General features: G+C 53.2%; 1 protein-coding gene across 5 annotated transcripts; it reads right to left on the reverse strand.

Moving 5' to 3' along the window:
• Positions 1-1,222: 1,222 nt before the first annotated feature.
• On the reverse strand, positions 1,223-17,559 carry ZNF500 (zinc finger protein 500). Of its 5 annotated transcripts, none has more exons than XM_044233684.1 (9): positions 17,416-17,559; positions 14,463-14,576; positions 12,762-12,882; positions 12,459-12,636; positions 8,103-8,599; positions 6,340-6,523; positions 6,078-6,145; positions 4,720-4,828; positions 1,223-3,126 (listed from the first exon to the last, which is right to left on the reverse strand). In XM_044233684.1, exons 5-9 carry the CDS (start codon positions 8,502-8,504, stop codon positions 2,444-2,446), a joined length of 1,446 nt encoding a protein of 481 aa, XP_044089619.1. In that variant the 5' UTR covers positions 8,505-8,599; positions 12,459-12,636; positions 12,762-12,882; positions 14,463-14,576; positions 17,416-17,559; the 3' UTR covers positions 1,223-2,443. The 5 variants fall into 5 exon arrangements, with proteins under 5 accessions (XP_044089619.1, XP_044089614.1, XP_044089615.1 ...); XM_044233679.1 differs by having other exon boundaries at positions 4,720-4,831; XM_044233680.1 differs by lacking the exon at positions 14,463-14,576 and having other exon boundaries at positions 4,720-4,831.
• Positions 17,560-17,883: the final 324 nt, after the last annotated feature.

The raw sequence follows: 17,883 nt of genomic DNA on the forward strand, positions 1-17,883 counted from the left end.
GAAAGTACTGAGTGTCCTGACACCCAAATGGTCCCCACGGAACAGGGCAGCGCCCCGCCGTGTGGATGACATCCCTTCTGTTACTTTGCAAGCACTATTCCCCACCGCTCCCCATTTTCAGTCCTTTCATATTATATCAGCCTTGCTGTCCCCAACAGGCTGAAGCCCTGACCTGGGGCTACCTCTGTTCTCTCGTCAACTTCTCACAGTCTCTGCCCTGTCCCACCCCACCTGCCCCAGGGGAAGAGCAGTCCTCTCAAGTCCCCGTGACACGGGCTTAGCGGCTTGGCAGGGTCCTTGGGATTGGGCACAGGTTCCAGCATTTGGTTGAGGTCACCACATGCTGGCATGTGCTACGGATAGGTAAGGGTCTCTTTCCATGAAGCCCTGTACCAGGCAAGGCAGGCTCAGCCAGCCAGTGAGGACCACAGACCCCCTTGATATGGCCATGGGGGCCCCCACACCAGCGAGGGGCCAGGGGTGAGACAACTTACACCAAGGCCACGGGAGGCCCTGGGTGGGCCTATTAGCAGGGAAGGTGACCAGGCTGTGTCATCTGAGCTCCCAGGTCTCGCCCATCTGTGAAAGTCCCTCCCCCTCTGCTCCAGGGCACCTGCAGTGTGGTCAGAGCTCGGCTGCTGGGCAAGGCAGACTGAACGTGACCACCTCCACCCATGCAGCCTATCAAGAGCTATGGCCAGCTTTTTTTCCCTTTAAGCCCATTTTCCCCATCTCTACCCCCTTTAATGCCAGGAAGTTCATTAAGCATGTTTCACAAAGTAAGAAGATAAATGCTTTGTTCCAAGTTCAACTGGGTGAATGACCATTAAGGCAAGCCAAGAAGATGATGTGGTAGGAGTTCAGCTCTGAGTTTACAGCCAGTTCTGCCACCTGGACAAGGTGGTAGAAGCACTCAGGACCTCAGTTTCCCGTCTATAAAAGGAAAGTCACAAAAGTCCTATGTCCTAGGACTGTGTGAGAGAATATTCTAGAACAGGCACTAATAGGCCCGGGTCCCACATTAAGAAGTAGGTGGGTAGCTGCCTCAGCACCAGCCTGGACACAACAGAAGTGAGCCTGCAGACTCACGGCCACATAGGGAAGGAGGGTGGTCGGCACTGCCAGGCATGCTCAAGAGCCCTGGAAGCAGGCCTAGAAGGTAAAACCGTGCTTCAACTGAGTGGCCCCTTCTCTGGAAAACACACAGGGCAGAGCGCACGAGGCCAGAGGGACCGACTTTGTTTATTAAAGGAACCAAGAACAAATCACACATCCTGGAACCTGGGTTACACTGAAAGATGGAAAATACCTACAGTGATTGGGTAACAAATAGAATGGAGCACAAGACAAGGCCCAAGGCAACCCCATCATGGGAAACTGCCACACTCCCTGCATGGAATGTTCCAGAACCAAGGGGTTTCAGCAGCTGCCCCAACTCCAATGACGAAATAGAACAAGGACCCTCTACGGGAGCTTGTCAGCTTCCTGTCTGCCTCAGAAAGACCCAGTGCGTCAGCCAAGGCTGCCTCTGTCCTGGCCACTTGGGGCTGGAACAAAGACAACCATGGACTCCTGCCGTGGGGACAGATGGGAAGACAGGTAAAATCCACAGGCTTCCTCACAGGCTGCGGAGGCTGGAAGATGGGGTATCAGGGAAGTGTTCCCACACCAGGCATTCATCCTTTAGAACAGCTGTGGATCTATGAAGGTGACCCCCAACTCCCCGCCACGGTCCCGCTGATAACACAGGGACACGGAAAAGCCCCCACGGCCTACACACTGAGTGTGGCAAGGCTGGAGGGGAAGGTGAGAGGCCAGGAAAGGCTAGGGTGTGTTAACACTGCAAGAAACAGGAGCCGTTGAGGCTTCCCCAAAATGGGCCGACAAAGTGTCCCCAGCTTCACGTCCACCCACAACCTCAGAATGTGCCCTTATTTGGAAACAGGGTCTTTGCTGATGTAATTAAGATGAGGTCATTCTGGACTGGGGGCCCTAAATCGAAGGACTGTGCCCTTAGAGAGGACACCAGAGCAGAGAAGAGGCAGAGACGGGAGCGATGGGGCCGTAAGGTGAGAACACTGGGGACGCCGGCAACATCAGAAGCCAGAAGAGAGGCGTGGGATGGTGTCTCCCATCAGGGCGTCCGGAAAGCAGCAGCCTGCCTACACCTTGAATCGGACTTCCGGCCCCCTCAACAGGGAGAATCCATCCCTGGGGTGCTAAGCCGCCCAGGCTGTGCTCATCTGGACAGCGGCCCCACGGCCTAGGTCTACCGGCTCCGTGTCCAGCCGTCACTGCCACACTCAGTGCCCGGATTCTTCCCTCAGCCTGGCCACCTGAAACGTCCACGGCCATCAGTTGGGCCCCCAGCAGGGGCAAATGAGGTGCGTCCGAAATGCCTTCAGGTTAGGGTTCTGGTTCCAAGAGAGTAACTCCAGCAGCTTCATGAACTCTGACCGTGACATTCTGACCGGGCCCCCCGAGGCGGGTAGCTCAGTGAGTGGCGGCCAGGCTTCGGCCCGGGGGCCTCCTGGAACCGCGCTGCGGGGCTCTGTGGGCCCGGTGGGTGCTGCTCTTCGCTGTGGGTCCGCTGGTGTTTGTGGAGGTCCGTGCCCCGGCGGAAGCCCCTGCCACAGGCTGGGCACACGAAGGGCTTCTCGCCCGCGTGTGTCCTCCGGTGCGCGCTGAAGTGGGAGCTGTTGCTGAAGCGCTTCCCGCACTCGGCACAGGCGTAAGGCCGCTCCCCGGTGTGCATCCTGCGGTGGATGACCAGGCTGGAGCTCTGGCTGAAGCGCTTCCCGCACTCAGCGCACGCGTACGGCTTCTCGCCCGTGTGGACCCTCTGGTGCGTGCTGAAGTTGGAGCGGTCACTGAAGCCCTTCCCGCACACCTGACACTTGTAGGGCCGCTCTCCGGTGTGCGTGCGCTGGTGCTTGGTCAAGTGGGACGTTTTGCTAAAGCCTTTGCCACACTCAGGGCACATGTACGGCTTTTCGACTCGTCGGGGTCCTGCTCTTTCCAGAGGCTGCTCAGGTCTGGTCATGACCCCGGCCGGCTCTCGGTCCCGCTCCCTTCTCATCGACATGTCCTCCCTGGCGTCCTCTCCATCAAGTTGCAGCCCAAGCCCTGGGACAGAGAAAGCACAGTCCCTGAGGCCCTCACGGGGAGAGGATATGTGTCTAATAAGAGGGCAGAGGCTGGGCAGCGGTCCCATCTGAGGAACATGAGAGCGAGGCTCAGAGCACTTAGCAGGGGAGAGTGTCAGACCCCAAATGGAGATAATAAACCATGGCCAGCAGCCCATGAAACCCTCACAACGCCAGTGAGGTGGGTGCTGTTACTGCCCCCATCATAAGATGGGGAAACTGAGGCACAGGGATGTTGAGGGACTCAACCAAAGTCACTCGACTAGTAAGTTACAGAGTGGGCTCTAGGGTCTGGGCTCATAACCTTTAGGCCAAGGGTTCTCATCCCGGGGCAGTGTCGGCCCTCAGAGGGCACTGGGCAGTGTCTGAAGGCATTTTTAGTTGTCACACTTGCTGCTAGTGGGTGGAAGCCAGGGATGCTGGTGAACACCCTATAGCTCACAAGACGGCATCATAACAGAATTCTACAGCCTCAATGTCAACAGTGTTTTGGTGTTTAATCAAACATAACTACAGCCAGACTAAATAACCTCTCACAATGTTATCTGTAGATCTGCATAACAGTTATAATCAGGTGACTATAAAAAAAAGCAGATCATCCTCCATACTGTAGGTGGGCCTCAACTTATCAGTAGAAGGTCTTAAGAGCAAAACCTGAGGCTTCGCAGAGAGGGGCAGAGGGAGAGAGACAATCCTAAGCAAACTTCCTACCCGGCATGGAGCCCTTTGCAGGCCTTGAGATCATGACCTGAGCGGACATCAAGGTGGACACTAAACCGACTAAGCCAGCCAGGTACCTCCCCCAGAGAAGGAATTCTACCTCAAGACTGCAATACAGAAATCCCACCCAGGTTTCTAGTCAGTTGGCTGCCCTGCAGATATCAGACTTGGGACATCAATTCTTACTCAAATTTCCAGTCTGCAGGCCTGTCCTATGATTTTATGCTTGCCAGAAGTCACCATCCTGTGAGCCAATTCCTTAAAACAAATGTCTTAACTTACACACACACACACACACACACACACAACTGGTTCTGTTTCTCTGGAGAAACCCAACTGATACCAAGAGGCAGCTCAGTTCCTTGAGCTGAACGTGTTGCAGGGAGTGAACGGGTATCTGGAATGTCAAGAGAGCAGAGCAGGGAGAGCAGCGGTGCTGTGTGGGGAGCTGGGGGTGGAGGTGGTCAGGAGAGGCTGTGGATGGTCAAGGCCTTCCCAGGAGCAGCTCGACCCACAGGGCTGTGGGCAGGACAGAGGCGGAAGTAAAACTGGACCAACCATGTGGGTGAAGGCACAAAAGAACAAGGAATCCAGGACCTCTGTGGGCACTTGCCTGGGGCGAGGTGAGCAGCCATAGTCTCCCCACTGCGGCCGGGCCCCTGACGGGTGACTAGCAACCCTGGCTTGGCAGGCTGCACCCAGCTGCTTGCTGAGCAGACTCTCCAGGGAGTGGCCCTGGCCCACGGAACCCACCCGGGCACAGCCAGCCTGGGGAAGAAGCCCCCCTTCCTGAGACCGGCCCACATCAGACACGCCACCGAGGAACAGTGGCCGGGGCCTCTCCGCACGTTACCCCTGTGTTCCGGCAGTGCGTCCCAGCTACAGTCCCGCTGAGCTGGGTCCGGGCTCTCCCACTCCTCCTGGGACAGGTACGCTGCCATGTCCTCCAAGGTCACTGGCACCTGCTGGAATGCAAACCACCCAGTCCCACACTGCAGATCCGTAATGTGGGTCAGCCTGGTGGGCTCACCGACCCCCTCCACCTGTATCACAATGGCAGGTCCTGCTTGTCTCCCCCAACTTCCTCTCTCCAATACCTTCCCTCTCCATAGGCTGTTGTCCACCCCTCCTCCTCAGGCTCTGCTCACAAAATGGCTGAATCCTGCTCCCTGGGAGGACACCATCACCGCTGCACTCTGTCCCTCTGCTGCTGGGCCAGAGACAGTGCAGACAGATTCACCGTCTGGAGCAGCCGGTTCCCCTGTGCATTCAGTCACTGGCGCCCAGGTTCTCCAGGGGCATGAGTTAGGCATGCCCTGCCTCAGCTCAACCAGCCCTGGGACCCAAGTCGGGTGTCTTGGGAACTTCGGGAAGCCTCTAGGCTAGTCGTTCTAAATCTAGTCGTTCTAAATCTAGCACCAAACTGACTCAAGGAGCAGATTAAAACCCAAGCAAACAAGGTCTAGAAGAGGCAAATCTGTACAGACAGAAAGCAGGTTGCCAGGGGCTGGGGAAGGGGAAATGGGGGGCTGCTGCTAATGAGTATGGGGTGTGCTGGGGAGGAAAGTGTTTTGAGAACTGGGACGATGGCTGCATAACTCTATAAATACGCTAAACGCCATGCACTCCGAACAGCTGAGCCGGATGTGTGTGAATTACACCTCGATAAGGCTGTATTTTTTAAAAAAGATTTATTTATTTTAGAAAGAGCAAGAGTAGCAGGAGCAGGTGGAGGAGGAGAGGCAGAGAGAGTCTCCAGCAGACTCCCCACTGAGGGCAGAGCCTGCAGGGGGTTTGATCTCCCAACCCTGAGATCATGACCTGAGCCCAAATCAAGAGTCAGGTGCTTAACCAACTGAGCCTCCCAGACGCCCCTCAATAAAGCTGTTATTTAAATGAACAAGCAAAGGAGAGTTCAATTCCAGGCCAGGGCTGGGGGAGGAATCCATATTTTTGCCCAAAGTCCCAAGAGTCTAGCGCCTGGCTGGGTTGGAAACGACTGCCCCAGCTCACCATTAAGCCCCAGAATCCTCTGGGGCACAACTAATACCCGACGGGATCCGAGAAACGACCTCAGGAGGAGAAAGTCGGGGTAAAGGGGCCATTCCACAAGGGAATGCCTCTGCGAGTTGGACCTGACAGGAGAGAAGTGCCCCCGTGACAAGGGCGGGGTACCCACAGGAAAGATGCAGACTGGGAACGTGCACTCACCTGGGACCATGACGGAACGAAGGACGTGGCCGAAGCTGCTGTCTCCTGATGCTGGGAGGCCGCTGGGCCTGGGGAAAGAGCAGAGTTGCCAGAGAAGGCCACACAGCCCACCAGTGCACACAGTAGCGAAGGCCCAGACAGGTGCAACTACTCCCCACCTTTGCAACTTGTCCCTCCCACATGCACAGCCTCCTGTGATACCCCCTTCCCTCTGCCTCCTTCCCCTGCAGGCCTTCTTTTATCTAGAGGGATGGCTACTCACCCCTCTTTGGCCAGAGCTGGGGGCCCCTCTTTGGTCTGCGGCTCCGCTGGGATAGGGGCTGCTGGCTGGAGCATCCAGACCCTTGCTCCAGAGACAGCTCCTCTGGCCTGGCCTCCACCTGGTGTTTCAAGGACTGTTCTCCTGCCCCATGGGGTGCTACGTCATCAGGGAGCACCTCTAGGCCCTGCATGCAGACAGAGATCTGTCCACCAGTTCCCAGAAGGTTGGGAGAAAACCCATCAGGTCCCCAACTACTGTCTCAGGCACCCCTGGCCATCTTCCTGTTCCCAGGCTCTGCCCAACTGTGCCTCACCCCCCCACCCCCACCCAGGGCTTCCTCTCCCTGTCTACCCCCACAGCCCGCCACATGCCACACAGTCCTCCCTCCAGACATGCTGGAAGAAGGAATGTAGCTGCAAAGAGGTCACGCTCCCAAGTGGGACAAAGTGAGACCTGCTCTGTCCCTGGATGAGTCTCCCCAGTCTCTCCCCATCATATTCTTGTCCTTCCTTCCTGAGCCAGGAGAATCCCCAATCAGGTCTCATTTCTGAAGTTCGCACTATTTCATGTGCTGCATTTTTTTAAATTCACCTGCCGGTGCTCTGAAACCATCCGTTTCCCAATTCCAGAGAACGTGAAGAGGATGAACTTGGGTCTTGGAGTTTACTGAGCTCTGCAACAGTACTTGGGACAAGAGACATCTCCGAGGAACAGTGAAACCACTGCCAGGGACCCGTGTCAGGCTCAACATTGCACACTTCTAAGAGGAGACAGTCCCCAAAGGTTATGGGGTGCACGGAGCCAGAGGGAAGCTGTGCTAAGAACCCCAACGCCAAGGCTAGAGGGGCTGGGAAGGGATCCTGAATTCCTACTGGCCACAACAGCAGGATTTGCCTACTGCAATCAACTCACACTATGGTCAAGTTTGGGGAGGGATGTGTCTATGCTGCTGGGCAAATAGAAAAGCAGTGTACGGCCAATGGTACCACCACAAGAAGAAAGGTCACCTGTCCATATCTGCCAAATATTTAGTCTAGAAAAACTAATCTAATCAAAGCAAGAGAAATCTGTAAGACTTCCCACTCCTCAGATTTTCTTAGAAGCTGGGAGTGTGCCCTAGAGTGATGCTGTCCACAGAACTTTGCATGACGACAAAATGTGTCCTACATCTTCGTTGTCTAGTATCCAGTACAGGGGCCACTGGCCACGTGTGACAACTGAGCCCTTGAAATGTGCCTGGTGTGACCTAGGAACTACAATGACATATTTAGTTGTAACTTTAAAAAAAAACACATGTGGCCAGTAGCCACTGCCTGGGATGGCACAGCTCCAGAGAGCCTGGGAACATGGGGGTCTCTAACCAGGGTATCCACCAGCCCCTGCTTTTTCTTCCTCCTCATTTTGGGATCTCTTCAACCCCCAGCACCTTGCCTGGAAAAGTCTATAACCTCCCTCCTGTCAAAAGCTGTGTCTGACCTCCCACCGGGATGATGCTGACAAACCAAACCACACAGCTAGTGGACTACCTGTGCTTAGTCGATGGATTTACACCCATCAGCCAAGGCTGAGAAACAGTCCGCAGTTGCCTTCTTCAATTCACAGGTTCAGGCAGCCCCAGTCCCCCGCCCCCCCAGAGACCCAGGCAGGCCGTGGCTCTGAGCTCTGAAATTTGGAAATTTCCAAGGAATTTCCAAAGAGGGCAGGGCCCTGAGGTCTTGGGGCCCCGTTTCCTCACCTCAGGGCCAAATTGCCCCCCACCTCACCCGCTGCCTCTGTTTCCTGGGCTCCCGCTGCAGCCCTTCCACGAGGACCACGGCCTCCTCACCACTCTCCGGCTGCTGCTCCCGCACCCGGGCCTGGATCTCCCCTGGCAGCACCATCAGGAACTGCTCCAGCACCAGCAGCTCCAGGATCTGCTCCTTGGTGCGCAGCTCTGGCCGTAGCCACCGGCAGCAGAGCTCCCAGAGGCGGCTCAGGGCCTCCCGCGGCCCCGCCACCTCCTGGTAACAAAAGAGCCGGAAGAGCTGGCGGAAGGTCTCAGGGCTGGGGTCTTCTGGCTGCAGGGAGGGCTCCTCTTCCCAGCAGAAATCCTCCTCCACCTTCACGATCAAGATCTCATCTTGGTCCAGGGGCGGTGGAGGCTGGAGACCAGGTGTGGTGGCCATTGTCTGGGGCGGGTTTCGCTTTCTAGTACCTCAGGGCTCAAATTTGTGCTTCCCGGTACCTCAGGCCAGACACTGGAAAAGAGGTTTGCAGGGCTCTGTACGGAAACAGTAAAATCATCTTGGTGCGGTGTTAGGGCTAGATAAGCATCTACCCACAAGCCCCTGTGCTTGCCCCAGAGCCAACTCATGCTCACTGGCAAAAGAAAACGGCTTGAATTTGTAGGTTAAAGGGTTCTTGCGGCTACCCCCTGCTAATTCCCAGGCAAGTTACTCAAACCCTCCGAGCCTCGGTTCCGCGTTCAAAAAGCGGAGAAAATGGTATCCCTACACAGAGGCTGCTGAGAAGACTAAAGGATTTTTGTAAAGGGTTTCGCGCATTGCCTGGAATAGGATCAGAGTTAGAGAAACGCGGTGTTTGTTACCACGGCTGGCCCCCCTGGGCTGGGGTCCCTTTGGAAACATGGTGAGAACCAGGGCGCCCTCTGACTACGAGGACGCGGAATCTGTCACGACCTGACCCCCGATTTCGGGCCCTGCAAGCCCCATAGGCCCGCCGGGTACCCCCGACTGGATGGTCACCTCGGCCTCTCCAACTCCAGGGTCCTGGGAGTGCTGGGAGTCCCCGGCCGGGCTACTTTCCCCGGCTTCGTCCTCAGGTGGAGGGTGAGCGGCAGCCCAGGCCGAGCACAAACCCGGGCTCTGACGTGGACCCGGGATGGAAGCTCGAGCCGGGACCCCGCGCCCCGCACCCGCACTCACCCGCAGCGAGGCAGGCCCGGCTGAGAGTGGACCGCAGGAGCAGGAGGCGCAGCAGACAAGCCGCCCACAGACGAGACAAACAAACCCACACAACGAACACCCGAGACGGGTCCTCGAGAGCCGCAGATTCAGCACGCTGTGGGCGGGCACCGGCGCATTGTGGGTAATGTAGTCCCCGCGCTACTGGCCGAGCCGGCTGTCGAGTGCGGGACTGAGTCTGGATAGGCGGGTCCACGGCGGGCATTGTGGGCAACGTAGTCCTTGAACTGTGGCCGACCACCAGTAAGACGGTGAGAATGAGACCGCGTGGGCGGGTCCATGGGAGGCATTATGGGTAAAGTAGTCCTTGCACCTTCAGTGAAGGGGCAAGGTTTTCGAGGCGCCGCAGGTTCTGGGCAATTCTCCCTGCATCCTTTCCATCCGCCCTCCCCTGGCCTGAGAAAAATACACTGCGGGCGGGGACTTGTGAATTTACATTTCTACTTACATGGGACTTTGTACGTACCAGGCTCTGTTTTAAGTACTTTCCAATTATTAACAATTCATCTTTCCAACAACCATGGCCAGGGAGGGGGGTGGCGGGGTTGGTGCCTGGATGGCTGGGTCCAACAGCTGCCTTTGGCTGGGATCATGATCTCAGGGTCCTGGGATCCCCACATTGGTTCCTGGCTCAGTGGGGAGCTGGCTTCTTCCCCTCCCCCTACTTGTGCTCTCTCACTCTCTGTCAAATAAATAAAATCTTAAAAAACAAACAACAGGGGCACCTGGGTGGCTGAGTGGGTTAAGCCGCTGCCCTCGGCTCAGGTCATGATCTCAGGGACCTGGGATCAAGTCCCGCATCGGGCTCTCTGCTCAGCAGGGAGCCTGCTTCCCTCTCTCTCTCTGCCTGCCTCTCCATCTACTTGTGATTTCTCTCTGTCAAATAAATACATAAAAAAAATCTTAAAAAAAAAACACAACATTGGGAGGTAGGTACTGTTAGCAATATTTTATAGATGAGGAAAGGAGACACATAGAGGTTCAACAACCTGCCTAAGGTCCATACATACTCAGTAAGTGGAGAGCTGGAATGAGGTTAGAACCCTGGCATCTGTTCTAGTCCACCTCTTCATTTTAGAGACTAGTTAATGAAGACTCAGAAAGTTACCTATCTAAAAAAAAAAAAAAAAAAAAGAAAGTTACCTATCTGGGGCATGTTGGCTACCAATTGCTTATTTATTTGCTAATTTAATCAATAAATATTTATTGAGCTCTGCTTTGTACCAAGCAGGCACCATGAACAGAAGGTCCTTGGTGTTGCTGTGCAGCCTGGGAGAGACTAAGCCCCTGGAATTTAAGCAGGTAAAGGTCATGGAGAGCGTTAGCTGCTTAGCACATCATAAGTGCTCCATAAGGGGCGCCTGGGTGGCACAGTGGGTTGGGCCACTGCCTTCGGCTCAGGTCATGATCTCGGGGTCCTGGGATTGAGTCCCGCATCGGGCTCTCTGCTCAGCGGGGAGCCTGCTTCCTCCTCTCTCTCTCTGCCTGCCTCTCTGCCTACTTGTGATCTCTCTCTGTCAAATAAATAAATAAAATCTTTAAAAAAAAAAAATAAGTGCTCCATAAACATCATCACTAACATAAGGACCAGGAGATTCCCGAGTCCTTCAGCTGTGGCATTCCCCAGACCTAGCACCTTACCCCATCTTCCCACTAGCATTTCTTCCCATCCTACTTGCCATTCTCTCTCATGTTTCATTTTTTCCTACTACATCCAATATCCAGTTTTTATTGTGGGCACACGGAGCAGAACAAGACACTGGGCTGCCCGTGACTAATTTCACTGCCCCTCCCTAAGCGGGAGGCATCTTTAAGGGCAGATTTCAGGACTGTTCCAGGCCTCCACAGCCTTGTGCTGGGGCCTGAAGAAAGGCAGGACCATATATGCCTCAGTTTCTCCTTCAGCATGGGGTTGCTGGCCAGGAAGGCAAGAATGTTAGAATGAACGAACACCAAAGTGTACACTTACTCAAGGAAGTGGTCCTTAGGTCCAACACAAGAGGCCTGAGCTCAGATTGCTTTGGGAGGAGAATGTGCAAGGGGGACCTTCGAACAAGTCAGAGGAAGGACGCAGCAGGGCAGGAAGAAGATAGACCAAATAAAGCAGGAGAGGGAAAAGGAGGAACACAGAAGAGGCAGGTGGAGAATCTGCAGGAAAACCAGCAGGTTCTGTAGGACTACAAGACCCTGATCTGATTGCAGAGTGTGCTGGGTAGTGTGTACGGGAGCAGAGAGCTCTGGGGATGCCAGCATTTTCAAAGCTATGCCATGCCTTCCCCTTTCTAACTGCCTCCTGGTTAGCTGTGGGGACCAGGCATCTTCTCCTCAGTGCCATATATCCAGAAGTTAGCAAGTCAATGTAGTGACCAAGGCCCAGCTGACATAGCCTTGGCCCTCTCCTGTCTGGGCAATTTTCAGTGACTACAACCAACAGAGGTTTAAAGGACAAGTTTCTGCTTTGCTCCAGATCTTGTGTGGGTTTGTTTAGGATTTCAGTCTTTTTTTTTTTTCTTCTTAAGATTTTATTTATTTGAGGGGCACCTGGGTGGCTCAGTGGGTTAAGCCTCTGCCTTCGGCTCAGGTCATGATCCCAGGGTTCTGGGATCGAGCCCTGCATCGGGCTCTCTGCTCAGTGGGCAGCCTGCTTCCCCCTCTCTCTGCCTGCCTCTCTGCCTACTTGTGATCTGTCAAGTAACTAAATAAAATCTTTAAAAAATAAAAGATTTTATTTATTTGACAGAGAGAGGGAGGGAGGGAGAGCATGAGCAGGGTGAGGGGCAGAGAGAGAACCAGACTCCCCACTAAGCAGAGAGCTTGACATAAGGCTGGATCCCAGAACCCTGGGATCATGACCAGACCCAAAGGCAGGCATTAACCAACTGAGTCGCCCAGGTGCCCCTCGGATGCCCAGGTGCCCCTCGGATTTCGGTCTTAATTCTATTTTGGGGGACACACAAACATGCAGTCCCTAACAAATATAAGTCAGGATGAATTTGGGCATCCACAGAAAACACTCCTAATCTGTGCTTCAAATCCTGGTCCCACTACTTATTAACTAGGTACGCCTTACCTTCCTCACCTGTGAAATGGGGACTCCCATAGCCCCGGCTTCAGAGAGCTGAGGGACAGGATTAGATGAGACTGATTGTACAGCACCTGTGACAATGTGCAGTGCATAACCAATGCTCCTTAAGCATCGGCTCTAGCGTCATGACTTGCAGCCCCAAGGAGATGAAGCATGCGGGTCTCAGGGTGTGGGTCCTGGGTACGTGGCACCATGGAGTTCCCGTAAGAGGTCACTGGGTCCACTAATGCCCCAAGCACTGTTCACAGTCTGAATGAAAAGTATTTATAGTTAAGCACACAGATCACTATTTATTCTTGTAGCTGTAGCTTGTTTTCACAGTGTTTATGGGGTCTACAAAACAGTTCAAGTTAAAATGGGAGCCTCATACTCACAGAAGTTTGCAGCACGTATGGACCGTTCTCTGAAGACAGAGGGGAAGATCTTGTAAGAGTGAAGACATAGTTCTGTCATCACATCTGGGACATCGGCTCAGCTCACACTTGCTCTTATTAACTAGAAGGAAAACAGGGTATACAGTCAAGCCCTCCAAAAGTTCTCATCTTTGGTAGCAATTTCTCAATGTCCAAATGACCAAGAACTAAAAACTCAATATACAAATCAAACAGTTTAATTTGACTAAATTATCTAAAAGAGTCATTGGAGAGCTGGCATGCCTCAAAACAATATAGAATGGGTGTTTTATTACACTTAAAAAAACATTTTTTTTTTCAGAGAGAATCATGAAGCAGACCCCCAAGTGTGGAGCCCAACTCAGGGCTTGATCCCAGGACCCCAAGATCATGATCTGAGCCGAAACCAAGAGCCAGCTGCTTAACCAACTGAGCCACCTAGACACCCATACACTTTTTCTAAGGCTTCCATGAGGCAATAATAAAAGCTAATGTTTTTTAATCTTTTAAAAAAGCTTTTCTTTATTTATTTGTCAGAGAGAGAGAGAAAGCATGAGTGGGGGGCGGGCAGCAGGCAGAGGGAGAAGCAGGCTTCCGGCTAATGCAGGACTTGATCCCAGGACCCTGGGATCACGACCTGAGCCAAAGGCAGATGCTCAGCCAACGGAGATATGCAAGGGTCCCAAAGCTAATGTTTTTTAAGCACTTCATCAGTCCACGGGAATTCTTTACTGTGCGACTTAAATCTTCACAAGGACTCTCTTGTATAGGTATCATTATGACCCAAATTCTAGATGAGTAAACTGAAGCTCAGAGAGGGCATAGCCCTACTAAAGGCCACACAGCTAGGAAAGGGGAAAAGTCAAGTCAAACTCAGGCAGGTCCAGTCCCGAGTCTGTGGCCCCAACGACTCCCCTAAGATTCTCCTGAACACCAGCCAGGTAATCAGAGGCCTGCCTTGGAATAAACATCCGAATGATTCCTTGCCAGACTCTGGTCCTGCCTCAAGGTTATCCTTTGAGGGGGTCACTTGGGGCCACAATACCCTCTGGTTTTCAAAACACAGTGGGCAGATCTGCTTGGTTCACAGAGGTGCTCAGTAAATAATTGCTTGATGACTGAATAGATGAGTGGGAGGAATATGTTTTTCATATTCCTGCAGCTCAGCCTTACACAAACTTCATTCACAAACATGATGATGGTGGTACAGATGGAGATAAACAGTACCTGTGCCCCAGAGGATACTTACTAGGATTCAATGATCTAATACATTCAAACACTCCACTCTAGGGTGAAATCTAGGAGTCAGTAAACAGCATTGTTACTATTTTCATTAACACAAAGCAGGAGGGAAAAGAATGCTTGCTGTGAATGCCTGGGAAATCTCTCCTTGGCGAATGCTTGTGTTTTGGTTCCATTATTAAATTGGAGACAGATGAGAGGATACATCAGTTAACAGGGAGGCCGAAGATGGCCACCGTTTACACCCTCAGCCACCCAGCACTTGAAACTTCATGTCTTATCCCTGCAGCCAGCAGGTCAAATGAGAAGCTAACATGTTAAGAACAGCCTTGCAAAGCATGACCATTCCTCTGAGGGAGAGCTACCTCCAGGATAAGGAGGCTGGAGTGTGGAGGAAGAAGGGGGGTTCAAGGACCACCAGGCATGCTTGGAAATCCTTACTCATCTGTACAGTTCTGAAGTCTAGAAGTCCAAGATCACGGTGTCGGTGGATTCAGTCCCTCATGAGAGCTCTCTTCCAGCGTGCGGACTGTTACCTTCTCACTGTATCCTCACCTGATAGAGAATGATCCCCCTTACTAAGGTCACAGTCCTTTCAGGTTAGGGCCCCACCTGTTATCATCTCATTTAACCTAATGACCGCTTACAAATCCTCTCTCCAAATATAGTTACATTGAGGGTTAGGGCTTCAACATACGACATAATTCAGTCCAGATAATACAACCAGACCTGCCCCCCCCCCCCCCGCCGCAAACTGCCAGTCCTTGGAATGACTGATGATTCTCCTCGGTCTTCAGACCACCCACTCCAGACCAGGGGCAGGAAAGGAAGCAAGACAGGCCTTTCAACACAGACAGCTGGCACACCCAACATTCTGGGATATTCATGCTATGCACAAAGACACTTGCTCTCCCCCTTTTTTCTTAAAACACGTGTCCATCTTGGTCTTTGGCACTGCCAGGTAGGAGAGTGGCATGAATGTGGAGAGTCTATCCCCACTACAAGAGACACAGCAGTGCCAGGACAATGGCAGCTCCCGCTGGAAGCCAGTGTCAGGGAAGTGGGAAGTAGCCGGGGACACAGCCCCCGTGCTGCCAGTCCGTCTAACTGAAGAAGTCTGATATATAGATGTTCAGGGGAAATCTCCTAATTTTGAATGTAGACTCAAACTGGTTTTAAGACCTGTGTGAGATAAACAAAACACATCAACAGGTTTCTGGGCTGTTTCTGGCACACACAAACAAAGGGAATGACACAGGCAGTGACAGTGTTATAAAGAAACATGTAGGGCACCTGGGTGGCTCAGTTGGTTGGGAAACTGCCTTGAGCTCAGGTCATGATCCCGGAGTCCTGGAATCGAGTCCTGAATCGGACTCCCAGACTCCATGGGGAGTCTGCTTCCCCACTCTCATGCTCTCTCTTACTCTGTCTCTCTCTCAAATAAATAAAAAAAGCTTAAAAAAAAAAAAAAAGGAGACATGAAGCAGGAGTGGAGAGAGGGATGCTATTGTTTAAGTGGAGAATATTTATACAGAAAGACCATTAGTTCATGGGCTCCTGGGTGGCTCTGGATTTTGGATCAAGCCCCACATCAGGCTCCGTGCTCAGCGGGGTCCACTTTAGATTCTGTCCCTCTACCCCTCCCCCGCTCTTGCTCTCTAAAAATCAATCAATCTTGGGGAGAAAAAAAAAAAAAGGCCAGTAGTTCACCTGGTGGTTCATCCCCCTCACTAACAGAAGCCAGAATGTCCTTAGCTTCAATACTTTCTTCAATGGTTTTCTCCAAAAGGGCAGGAGGCCAAAGCGAAGGGAAGAGAAAGAGAGGTAAAATGCCCAGCTTCCCTCAAAAATCTTTTCAGCCATACTCAGGGCTGAAGGCAACCATGCAGAGAGCCAGCCTGTGAGAGAGAGAGAGATGGCAACACACACACACACACACACAGTGAGAGAAATACACTTCTTTCTCAACCACTGTTCAGGGAAGTTATTCATGCCACTTGGCAAACAATGGTACGGAAGGCTTTATCCAGGACCAGAGAAAGGTGCAGGGATCACTGCAAAGGGTGTGTAGTGAGGGAGAGACACTGGGCTTGACTCCCAAACACAGCGAGGAAGGCAGCATTTTATAGCCAAGGTGGGGGAGGATGAAGATAAGAGGAAACATCAGGGGGACTGTGGCTAAACCAACCTACTAGAATTCTTGCTGAAGGCAGGCCAGCATGATCAGACATCACCTGGGGGATGTTGGAGGGTGAGGAACCCAATCAGATATCAAGGGTGGGGGTCCTGGCTGAACTGACTCAACTGGATTCTTGCTAAAACTGGATAATGCAGAAATGAACACAGAAGTCCCAAAGTCAAGGCCCTGCTGAGAAGAGTTGTGAGGAGCCTAAGTAGAGTTTGGTTAAGGAATCTTGGCCACCACCTCCAGGGTAAAAAAAACGCTCTCACAGACAGAAAGGCGCTCTTCAGAAGCAGGAAGTGCCCTTTGGGGTTCTCAGTTCTAAAAGCAAAAGTTGTTCAAGATAAGACAGCAAGAGGTGCCAAGTGCTGTCCGCCCACGGTCTACCTAGGAGATGGAGCCCTTCCAGGTCAATGCATAGCCCCAACCTTGTACTGCCTCCTTCCTTCCTTCCCCATCCCCCTCCTCTTTCTTCTTCTTCTTCAGATTGTATCTGAGAGAGAGAGAGTGAGCGAGCAGGAACAGGGTGGGGAGCAGAGGAACAAGCAGACACCACGCTGAGCAGGAGCACGATGGAGAGCTGTTGCCTAGGGAATCTGGGATCATGACCTGGGCAGAAGGCTGATGCTTAACCCACTGACCCACCCGGGCGCCCTGCCTGCTGCTGCTGCTGCTGCTTCTTCTTTTTTTTCTTAAGGTTTTATTTATTTATTTGACAGAAAGAGATCACAAGTAGGCAAACAGGCAGGCAGAGTGAGAAGGGGGAAGCAGGCTCGCCACTGAGCAGAGAGCCCGTTGCGGGGCTCGATCCCAGAACCCTGGGATCATGATCTGACCTGAAGGCAGAGGGCTTTAACCCACTGAGCCACCCAGGCGCCCTGCCTGCTTCTTTCTGAAATAATAATATTGGCCTCCAATTCCGGAGCACCTGGCGATACACATTTGCTCTCCCTCTGTTCTTATGTTGGTAATAATAGGGGTAGTGTGATCTCTACAAGTAAAACCCCCTGAAGCTCCGAGGAGGTCACACAGCCGGGAAACGCCAGAAACGGGACTGCAAGCCACGTCTCTGCTTCCAGAACCCCAGCCCCGAAGCACCAGGCTACAGCACTCTGGCCCGGAATAATAACCTAGGCATCCTAACGCCTGACTCGGTAGCTACCCTGGACTCTCGTCCTCTTTGGCTGAACACGCTCTGCCCCGTTTCCCCACCTGGGGCGCGCCCAGAAAGGCCAGGAAGGGTCCTGAGATCCATTTCCGCTTCTGCCTGGTGGCTGCGACGACGCGCCACACACAGTACGACAGCAGCTAAGAAGACACCATCCATACCTACCGGGGCTGCAGCACTTATCTCGCGTCTTTCCCCAAGCCTCGCGCGAAGTCCGTGACCGCCGGAAGCGGAAGTCGCCCGAGACGGAGACCGGACCGGACTACACTTCCCAGAGTGCCCCGCGCCGCGCTTGGAAATTCCGATACTTGGGCGCTCCTGGGGTGACGTGGGATGCCGCTCTGCCTTGGGGTTCAGCACGGGAGACGGCTCTGCGAGGACATTGGAGGGTGGTTTCATTCTCAGGGCAGCCACGTCCAGGTTACTGAAGCCTGGCCAGCCCCTCATGGGCTACGAGCCTCAGTTTCCACATCTGTGAATGGGGACAAAAGCCGTTCACGGTTGTATCAAGT

Source organism: Neovison vison, chromosome 14, assembly GCF_020171115.1.
Source record: "Neovison vison isolate M4711 chromosome 14, ASM_NN_V1, whole genome shotgun sequence".
NCBI classification, from domain to species: domain Eukaryota; kingdom Metazoa; phylum Chordata; class Mammalia; order Carnivora; family Mustelidae; genus Neogale; species Neogale vison.